This window comes from Mandrillus leucophaeus, unplaced genomic scaffold, assembly GCF_000951045.1.
Source record: "Mandrillus leucophaeus isolate KB7577 unplaced genomic scaffold, Mleu.le_1.0 Scaffold123, whole genome shotgun sequence".
NCBI classification, from domain to species: Eukaryota; Metazoa; Chordata; class Mammalia; order Primates; family Cercopithecidae; genus Mandrillus; species Mandrillus leucophaeus.
In genome coordinates this window covers 1,434,002-1,445,337 of record NW_012100654.1, presented here as the reverse complement: position 1 = coordinate 1,445,337, position 11,336 = coordinate 1,434,002, and the positions used below count along the sequence as shown (strand labels likewise).

The 11,336-nt window shown below is 39.7% G+C and overlaps 1 protein-coding gene across 2 annotated transcripts in view; it reads right to left on the bottom strand.

The window, feature by feature from the left end:
• Positions 1–11,336, bottom strand: part of OSBPL11 (oxysterol binding protein-like 11) — a 102,533-nt gene that overhangs the window by 29,521 nt on the left and 61,676 nt on the right. For both annotated transcript variants that reach the window (XM_011971527.1, XM_011971526.1), the window contains 2 exons: positions 9,088–9,228; positions 510–1,008 (listed from right to left, as the gene is read on the bottom strand). In XM_011971527.1, the coding sequence (XP_011826917.1) occupies positions 510–1,008; positions 9,088–9,228 (640 nt within the window). The remainder of the gene's footprint in view (positions 1–509; positions 1,009–9,087; positions 9,229–11,336) is intronic.

Below are 11,336 nucleotides of genomic sequence, written 5' to 3'. Positions count from 1 at the left end.
GGCATGGTGGCAGGCGCCTGTAATCCCAGCTACTCATGAGTCTGAGGCAGAAGAATTGCTTGAACCTGGGAGGCAGAGGTTGCAGTGAGCTGAGATCGCGCCACTGCACTCCAGCCTGGGCGACAGAGTGAGACTCCATCTCAAAAAAAAGAAAAGAAAGGAAATATTTAAAATCAGAAAAAAATAATTTAAAAAGAGAATTTACATTAGTTCATAGATATACTCCTCCCATCCCCCCAAGAAGCATTCTGGAACACTCTAGGAATTGGAGCTAAAAATTAACTTAACATTTTAAACTTATAGTTAATATTTATCTAGGGTTCCTAAATTTAAGATTGTAGTTTGATATTAAAAATCGTAAAACAGGCACTTGACCTTCACGTGCCTGCTTGGGTTTCTTCCAAACGAACTATCCTTTCTTTCCTGTTCTAAAGCCTTTTTAAATAAACTTTCATTCCTGCTTGAAAAAAAAAATATATATATATATGTAAAATAATTTTTCTACTTACCTTCTCCAACCATTGTCACGCCTATTGACATGCCTAAGAACTTGCTCTTAGTCCAGACATGCGCGTTTACACACATCTTCCTCTCTGTACATTCTGCATAAAATCCTGAGACTGGAGGATGATGAGAAACCTGCTCAGCAACAAATCTGACTGTATAACAGTCTGCTCCCACCTGGTTCAAAGACTCCTCCGATAAAGGAGCATGATTTGTGACTCCCTGGGTGGAAGAACAGCTAAAAACACTGGATGCTACCTCGCTTTTTGGCATCCTCCAGGAACAGTGAAATGTTTCTCCAATGATAGGATTGTATGGTTTTTTAGCAATGGCTCCCTTACGGCCTTCATGAAATGAGGTAAGGTAGTACTCAACAAAGCGAATCATTCTGTCCTCAGCTGTGGCTCCATTAGTGATGGCTATAAATAGGTCTGGATGAGACATAAAGTCTGCATACATTTCCAGCAAGGAACGCTTCTCTAGGATAAATGTAGGAAGCACCACCTAAAACAACAACAACAATCAATGAAAGACGGGAAATTTAATCCATGTGTAGCGTATCTGTAGACAACTATTCTCTCTCTGAAAACATTTCATTCTAGATGGGTATTAAAAACAAAGTCATAAAGAAAAAGTGTTTAGTCACATTAAAAAATAAGCATTCTTGGCCAGGCACAGGGTCTCTATGCCTATAATCACAGCACTTTGGGAGGCCAAGTTGGGAGGACTGTTTCAGCACAGTAATTTGAGACCAGCCGAGGCAACATAGTGGAACCCTGTCTCTATAAAAGATACGAAAATTAGCTGGGCATGGTGCCTTGTGCCTGTAGTCCCAGCTGCTCAGGAGGCTGAGGTGGGAGGATCACTTGAGCCTGGGAGGTCGAGGCTACGATGAGCCATGACTGTGCCACTGCACTTGTACCTGAGCAACAGAGTGAGACCCTATCTGAAAAAAAAAAAAAAAAAAAAAAGCATTCTTACAAGGAAATGCAAACCTGCCCAAGATTAAACATAAATTCAAGAGGGTTAGAAGAAACTTCAAAAAAATCCTCAAACTTCTAGACTGGATAAAAGTATCACCAGGGAAACGGCATTAAAACTCAAAGTAAATGTTAGCCTGCCTTTGCTCCTTTCCTATGTTAAAATTAAATTGTAGATGAATGGGCCGGGCGCGGTGGCTCAAGCCTGTAATCCCAGCACTTTGGGAGGCCGAGACAGGCGGATCACGAGGTCAGGAGATCAAGACCATCCTGGCTAACACGGTGAAACCCCGTCTCTACTAAAAAATACAAAAATCTAGCCGGGCGAGGTGGCGGGCGCCTGTAGTCCCAGCTACTCGGAAGGCTGAGGCAGGAGAATGGCGTGAACCCGGGAGGCGGAGCTTGCAGTGAGCTGAGATTCGGCCACTGCACTCCAGCCTGGGCCACAGAGCGAGACTCCGCCTCAAAAAAAAAAAAAAAAAAAAGAATTGTAGATGAATGACCAAGACATGAGAAGAGTCAATAAATGTCATTCCCTGAGAACAGACTAAAGAGATCACAGACCGAAGCAAAAACTGCAACATATATTTAATCTTAAGTACAAGAGAACTATTTCCAATAAGAGAACTTTTTATACTTAAAACCAGGTAAGTGTAAGAAAGATTAAGTATTTTACTTAAAGCAGAGTTCAGAAAGGCACTGCAAAATGGTTCAAACCTGTGAGAAAGCAAAATCTGGCAATATTTTTCAAGAGCCCTAAGATGCTCTTAACTATTTAGCCTAGTACTTATTATTCTAAGAATCTAGCCTTAGGAAATAAATAATTGAATGAAGGAAAAGCAATGTGAAAAAATAATTAGAACAACCTCCATTTTGAACTATGGTTCTAGCTAACTGAAGTAGGGAACTTTCATTTAATTGACTATTATAGTCATTTAAAAAGATGTTTTTGAAGATGATATAAATAATACAAAAGACAGTGGATGTTGCAGGTTCAGTTGGTGAATTGAACACATGCATCTTAATTTCATTTTCTACCAAAATTCCACTGAAATTAAATAAACTTCATATAAAGACAAACCCAGAGATATCAGGAAAGTAGACAAAACACAACAAAATTTTGAGAGTTCCTAAGGGGAAAGCTGAAACTCAGGCAGTAGATTACAACATGCACAGATTCCTGAAAAGGCTCAGGAGCTGACAGCACTAGGTGCCTCTGGATCTGGGGGTTCACAGAAATGCTAAAATAAAAATAACTGAGTAAAATCTGTATGGAAAGCAATTAGATGCCTAACTCATACCCCCAACTCCACACTGTTAGTAACTACCCTCTTAGACCTCAAAGTCTAGAGGTTTAGCCTCTGGATAAACAAGGTGGTCTATTCTCTAGACTGGAGAATAGCAAGGAATTCTAGGAGAGTGGATACCAAGTGATACATAACAAGGGCATTTAATAACTTCACGTAAACTAAATGCTAGCTATTAACACCCTCTCTCATGCAGCCTTCTTCTCCTTTTTAACTACTTTTGGACTCACCAAGTGCGAGATGAAAAAATTTTTCTTCTGGGAAATTTGACTAAACCTAGAGGAAAAACCTAATGATACTGACACCAAGTTTCCCAACAAATGGCCCATCCAGATTATGGGACAATGAAAAACATAGGCTCCACCTATGTGTTGAAGTCAGGTTTTAGTTTCCCTAAACTTAATTGTTAGCAGAAAGGAAATACTGATTTCCGAGAAAACCTCTAACTAGGAATATAAAGAACAAAATAAAGAAACGGATTTGGAGAAACAGAAACCTCAAAGGAGGGGAAAAATAAAAACAAAAAATAATATCTTCAGAGAATTAAGAAGATATTATATACATACAACAAGAATGCTTTTTAAAAAAATCAGTACATTTAAAAACATAACAATAATTAAAAGTCAAAAGAAGGGTTAAAAGATAAAAGGTGAAGAAATCTCCCAAAACACCAAAGCCAGACAAAGAGAGAAAAGGAAAAGTAGGAGAGAAAAATAAAAGACCAGACCAGGAAGTCCAATGGCCATATAATAAGGATTTCAGAGAAAACAAACAAACAAACAAACAAAAAATTGGAAGAAAGAAAAATCATTGTGATGGTTAATATTGAGTGTCAACTTGATTGGATTGAAGGATGCAAAGTAATGTTCCTGGGTGCATCTGTGAGGGTGTTGCCAAAGGGGAATAACATTTGAGTCAGTGGACTGGGAGAGGTAGACCCACCCTCAATCTGCGTGGGCACCACCTAATCAGCTGCTAGGATAAAAGCTGGCAAGGGAACATGGAAGGACTAGACTTGCTGAGTCTTCTGGCCCACATCTTTCTCCTGTGCTGGATGCATCCTGCCCTCAAACGTCGGACTCCAAGTTCTTCGCTTTTGGACTCTTGGACCTTCAACCACAGACTGAAAGCTGCACTGCTGGCTTCCCTACTTTTGAAGTTTGGGAACTCAGACTGGATTCCTTGCTCCTCAGCTTGCAGATGGCCTATTATGGGACTTCACCTTGTGATTACGTGAGTCAATACTCCTTAATACACTCCCCTTTATGTATCTATCTATCCTATTATTTCCATCCTTCGAGAGAACCCTAATACAATCATCAAAGAAATAACTCAAGAAAATTGCAGAGAACTCAAAACCATGAGTTGTCACACTGAAAAGGCCCACCAAGTACCCAGATACAACGGATAAAAGAAATCTACATCAATGTCATAATATCAAGACATGACAAAGAAAAGATTCTAAACAATTTTGGAGAGAAAAACTACAAAACAAGTCACAAACAAAAGATCAGGAATCAGAATGACTTCAGTCTTTTCATTAGAACCCTGTAGCAAGGAGACATTATAAAAGAAAATTATTTAAAAATAACAAATTCTTTTTTTTTTTTTTGAGATGGAGTCTCACTCTGTCACCCAGGCTGGAGTGCAGTGGCGTGATCTCAGCTCACTGCAACCTCTACCTCCCAGGTTCAAGTGATTCCTGTGCCTTAGCCTCCCGAGTGGCTGGGATTACAGGCATGTGCCACCATGCCTGGCTAATTTTTGTACTTTTAGTAGAGATGGGATTTTGTCATGTTGGCCAGGCTGGTCTCGAACTCCTGGCCTCAAGTAATCTGCCTGCTTCGGCCTCCCAAAGTGCTGGGATTACAGGCGTGAGCCACTGCACCTGGCCACAAGCAACAAATTCTATCTAAACCAGCAATGAAACATGAAGGCAACATAGACATTTCAGACACACATTTTCACATTTTCTTCTTACAAATCTTCCTGAGAAATTAATGGAGGATGTATTTCAACAAAATGAGAGGCAACCAAGAAAGAAGAAATGGATACAGTAAACAGATTTAGCCAAAGAGAAAGCTAAAGGAAATCCCGGTCCAGATTAGAGTGATGTGACTCAAGAGACAGACATACTGAAGACTGTCATCCACACGCTTCATGCTGCCATTGTATCATCTTTTCAAATCTGAGGATAAAATAGCCTAGTGAAACTGATTCCAAGTGTATCTGTATTTGGCTTGTGTTGACTATCCGCTGGTGAAATTCTTACTCTCCTCTCCATGTTCTGCTGTCTGGATTGGCTGAAGATGCTCATTTCCCAACAGATGCCTTCTAACTTCAATCTATTCCTGAGAGTTGGAGGTAGGTCACAGTTTGCTCTGAAACTGAAAATACTGAGCAGTTCACTTCCCCAGCCCACATTCCTCCTGCAGCTGGCTCACACCAAATGCTCTGGGATGTATATTTTACAGGACTCACAACTTTGCCTTCTAATTTCACTACAAAGGGCTCTTCTAAACTTTCTCAATAACATAAAAAGCTAAAGCCAGAGACTCAAATGTTTAACTTATCTTTTTCTGGGAGCTGTTTTCTACAAATGGCAACACAGTCCTTTCCTTAAGCTAAGCTTATGTTAGCTATTCATTTTTTTCTAAACATCATTATGGAGTACAAAAAAGCAGTAAAACCATAGCAAAAAGTAGAGCGATAATTGACACAAAAGTAAAGTAAATTGTTATGTGGAGGAAAAAGTAGAGGACTATAAATGAGAGGGGAACTCAGAGATTCCAAGTTCAGGCAATGTTCTATAGCTTAATATCAGAGGTAGATACACGGGTATTCATTTTGTCTTTTTTCTTTAAATGTTTATATGTATTCCATTCAGTCTTCTGTGTGTTTAACACATTTCACACACACAAAAATTAACTGAAAAAAGGAAGTAAAACAAAACTGCGTATAAACTATGACAAAATGAAGAAAGATTGGACAGGAATACCAAAAGTGAGAGCTGTGTTATGTTAGGGTAGTGAAATGATAGATTTTCTTTGGTTTTCTAAAATTTTCTGTGTTTACACTAATTTCATAATATTATTTAAAAAGGAACAAAATGAACAGTAGGGAAAGTGCATATTACTTATTCACAATATGAAGGTTAGGACCATGGTTATCTTCTTTGTTGCTGTCCCAAGAGCTAGCACAGTGTCTGGAATATAACAAGGGCCCAGTAAATATTTGTTAAGTGTTATTATTAGATAAGACATAGCTGTGACAGAAGTTTAGTCACCAGACTATCTTTATTTGTTTATTTTTTGAGACGGAATCTAGCTCTGTCGCACAGGCTAGAGCGCGGTGGTGCAACCTCGGCTTACTGTAACCTCTGACTCCTGGGTTCAAGAGATTCTCCTGCCTCAACTCCCCAAGCAGCTGAGATTACAGGCGTGTGCCACCACGCTAGGCTAATTTCTTTGTTTTTAGTAGAGACAGGGTTTCACCATGTTGGCCAGGCTGGTCTCCAACTCCTGACTTCAAGTGATCCACCCGCCTCAGCTTCCCAAAGTACTGGAATTACAGGCGTGAGCCACGGTGCCCGGCCACCAGGCTCTTTAATATTGCCTGAAAAGTATCATTCCATTAAATGTTGTATAGATGTTCTTAATTTGTGGTTGGTTAATATTAATGTAATATATGTGTAACACATACAACATTCTTTCTTTCCTTTTTTTTGAGACAGGGTCTCGCTTCGTTGCCCAGGCTGGAGTGCAGTGGCAGTCTCGGTTCACTGCAACCTCCACCTCCCAGGTTCAAGCAATTCGTGTATCTCAGCCACCTAGTAGCTGGGATCGCAGTCGTGCACCATCATGCCCAGCTAATTTTTGTATTTTTTAGTACAGACAGGGTTTTGCCATGTTGTCTAGGCTGGTCTTGAACTCTTGGGCTCATGTGATCCACCTGCCTTGGCCTCCTAAAGTGCTGAGATTACAGGCATGAGCCACCACACCCAGCCACATACAACTTTTTAATCAACAAGGTACAAATGTGGAGAAAGTATAGTATATGCAGTTATTCATGCCATGAGAGAACTTCTACCATGTGGATTACTATTACAGCACACTTTTTTCAAATGCTCTTATGCCTCATAAACCTCAATGCTGTTCTTGCGCCTTATAAATGCAAATCTCAGGGACTGCAAACACCATGTTAATACCAAACAACCCCATTCAGAAGACTATTCATTTTTAACCAGTTTCACAACTATGAGGTCTTTTCTGAACCATTGATATGAAAATATTTCTAGAACAGAAATGATTCCCAGCTGAAATACTGAAGCTATATAAATAATGAAAGCTTTATGGGTTTCTTCATTAATTCCTAAAATGTCTGCTTCTTATGCTTTCTATTTAAGTTATATTTTCAGATGAACAATTCGTTGGAAACAATGTTTTAAATCTACCTTCAATGTCATCAAAAAAATCTCCAATTGATATCTATCTACTAAAGTCAATTTTGAAATTCCATACTAATGCAAAATTGTTTCATCAGTAATTCAAAGTAAATAATCCTAAAGTAATATATATTTGACATATATAGGTTTTGAACTTGATTGGCTTTTTAAATAATGTCATGGATTAATTGTTAAGACAAATTAAGACACACTAGTTAAATAAACTGGGAACAGAGAAAACCGGCCTAAAATTAAAAACTATAGATTAGTGCTTCTCAAACTTTAATGTATATATGAATCATAAAGGATCTTATTAAAATGCAGATTCTGGTCCACCACGTCTGCGACTGGGGCCTGAGATTCTGCATTCCTAACAAGTTTCCAGGTGATGGCGATGCTACTGGTCTTCAGATCACACTTAAAGTAGCAAAGCTTTTGGCCAGGAATCTGCAAACTGTAGTCTTTGGGTTAAATCTGGCCTCCTGTTTTAGTAAATGAAGTTTTGTTGGAATACAGCCATGCCCAATCCAGTATATTGTCTATGGCTACTTTTATACTACAAAGGCAGAGTTGAACAGCTACAACAGAGACCTATGTCCACATAGCTGCAAATATTTACTATCTGGCCCTTTACAGAAAAAGTCTGCAGACTCCTGTTATAGATAATACCCAAATGCATGATCCGCATGTGGGAAGTAAGTGAAAGTGTCTTTCATAGTTTTGTAGGATTACATAATTTTCTCTACGTTTTCCAGTATAGTATACCAATGGACCCCTTTAATTTTGTTCTGAAACTCAAAGACGATTGGTATTATTTGCCAGACAACTTCCTGCTGCACAAGAAAACCAGAAAGCCTTTTTTTTAGTGATGGAGTCTTGCTCTGTTGCTCAGACTAGAGCGCAGTGGCACAATCTCAGCTCACTGCAACCTCCACCACCCAGGATCAAGAGATCCTCCCACCTCAGCCTCCCGAGTAGCTGGGGACTACAGGCCACCATGCCCGGCTAATTTTTGTATTTTTAGTAGAGACGGGGTTTCACCACATTGGCCGGGCTGGTCCCAAACTCCTGACCTCAAGTGATCCGCCCACCTCAGCCACCTCCTAAGACAGGGTTTTGTCATGTTGGCCAGGCTGGTCTTGAACTCCTGACTTAAAGTGATCTGCCCGTCTCAGCCTCCTGAGTTGGGGTTTCACCACGTTGGCCAGGTTGGTCTTGAACTTCTGACCCCAAGTGATCCACCTGTCTCAGCCTCCTGAGACGGGTTTTACCTCGGCCTCCCGAGGACAGTGGATCATTTGAGATCAGGAGTTCAAGGCCAGCCTGATTACAGGCATGAGCCACTGTGCCTGGCCAAGAAAGCCATTTTTTATGAAAATAAAAAATGCTGATCAGGAGACTAAAAAAAAAAAAATCATAAAAAATAAAAATCACAAAAAATAGATCAGCCAGGTGTAGTGGCTCATGCCTGTAATCTCAGCACTTTGGGAGGCTGAGGTGGGAGAATCACAAGGTCAGGAGCTCGAGACTTGCCTGGCCAACATGGTGAAACCCCATCTCTACCAAAACTACAAAAAATTAGCTGGGCGTGGTGGTGGGTGCCTATAATCCCAGCTACCCAGGAGGATGAGGCAAGAGAATCGCTTGAACCCAGGAAGTGGAGGTTGCAGTGAGCCGAGATTGCACCACTGCACTCCAGTCTGGGCAATAAGAGTGAAATTCTGTCTCGAACAAAAAAATTAAAATTAATATTAACAAAGTAAATAAATAAATAAAAAGTCCTGACATAAACATGAAGAATTACTGGTACAGCCCTTAACAATCTCCATAGCCAGCTTATGCCATTACTTACTCTCGTTAAATCCATGCCCAGTTTAAGCTGTGACAAGAGATGTAGGATGACACTACGTTGTTCTTCTACAGCTCCCAGGTCATCTTCTTTGTTGTCACATGTATCCTCTATCTCATCATCTGCATTTATTTCTTCAGGCTCCTTGATGCAAAACAAAGCAAAAGTCTAGTATTTTAGCTACCTATTCATATCCATTGAGGACAAAAATATAAATATCAGATTTGAAGACATTTACATTTGACCTAAGTGAATCTGAGTATGGGCAAAAATCTTTCAGAACTGTAACTATTTGGCCATGGAATAAATTTCCTTCAGAGAGCCCCATTATTGTTGATATTGAACATATTGCAGTTTTGCCATATATATCACATATGAACTATTTTTCTTTTTTGGAGGGAAAATAGAATTTTTCAAAAAGAGTGAAGAATGTCTCCTCCAGCCTCCAGAGTCGCTGGGATTACCGGCGTGCACCACCGCATCCAGCTCATTTTTGTGTTTTTAGTAGAGATGGGGTTTCACCATGTTGGCCAGGTTGGTCTCAAGCTCCTGACCTTGAGTGATCCACCCGCCTTGGCCTCTCAAAAGTGCTGGGATTACAGGTGCCCACTACCACGCCCAGTTCCTTAATTGCTTTTTTCTTTTTGAAACAGGGTCTTGCTCTGTTGCCCAGGCTGCAGTACAGTGGTGTTAGCTCACTGCAACCTCCACCTCCTGGGTTCAAGCGAATCTACTGCCTCACCCTCCCAAGTAGCTGGGATTACAGGGACACGCCACCACACCTGGCTAATTTTTGTATTTTTAGTAGAGATTAGGTTTCGCCATGTTGGCCAGGCTGGTCTCAAACTCCTGACCTCAAGTGATCCACCTGCCTTGGCTTCCCAAAGTGCTGGGATTACAGGCGTGAGCCACCACACCCAGCCCCTTGTTTTTTATATATATTTATAATCATATATCCTCCTCTCATGTAAAATTTACATGTTTATAATTATACTAAACCTTTTTTCTCAAAAGTCTCTTTCTTCCTAATTTTGCTTCATGAATGACAATACAATTTTATCTAATCATTTACACTCAAAAACTTGGGACTTGACTTGATCCAACCCTATATCCAGTCAGTCACAAATCCAACTGATTTTTCATTTGAAATGCACATAATCTATTCATTTGTCTTCATGTCTACTTCCATATCCTATTCACATTTTATTCCAAGTCATATCATGTACCAATCTTCTTAAACATAGCACATTCTTCCCCATGATCATGACGCTATTGTCATTAAGACTAAAACCTTCTGCATTATTTTTATGTTATTTGGGGGCACAATTTACACTGCATTCTATGGAGCAGTGCTCCTGGAAGTTTCATTCCACAGAGAACATGAATAATGCCATTTAGAGTTGTAAAATCCAAAAATACTGTGATAATTTCCCATAAGCCAGGTGTTCTACTAAATTCAATTGATCCTCATAAGGATTTTAAAAGGTAGTATTATCCCTACCTTACTGATGAGGAAGTTGAAGCTAAGGGTGGTTAATTAATTGGTTCACATGTTACTGAATGGCATATCCTGGGTTTAAAACTACCAGGCAAGCTTTCTCCTCAATAAACACACATGCCTTAGGATCCTTGCTAGTGTTAGTCCTTCATCTTGAGAGTCCCATTCTCTTCCTCCTCCCTTCAAATCCTGTCTCCTTTCAAAGCTCAATTCCAATCCCACTTTCTCTCCAAAGCATTTCTCATGTACCCGACTCAATATGTCTTCTTCCTTTCTCTGAATACCCCATCCCAATAGCCTACATGGTATCAATTAAGAAAAAAAGTATATTGCTTTATATTATCATCTCATTGTTTCAGTGTATATGTTGTGACTCCAAGCACATTATAAGATTATAAGTCTCTTCAGTGAAAAACCTGTATCTTCCAATTTTTGCTTCTTCTCTAATTCTTAGCATTGGACTTGTCATACACTAAGCTTAATAAATACTTCTTAACTGCTGATTCTACAAATGAGCTAGTCAAACAGCTATAGAGAAAAAGCATTTTATATATTATTGTTTTTTCTTCTCCCCTGCCAACCCTTGCCTGCAATGCCTGCCTTATCAAGCCAACACTTTTGTCAACTTTGGAAGTCCCTGTGCCGTACATTTCTTCTAAGAAGTAATTTACGAATATATAAAGTACCATTAACTATGCATTACTCTTGACTCAGTAATGCTACTTGGTAGTATAACTTTTTTTTTTTTTTTTTT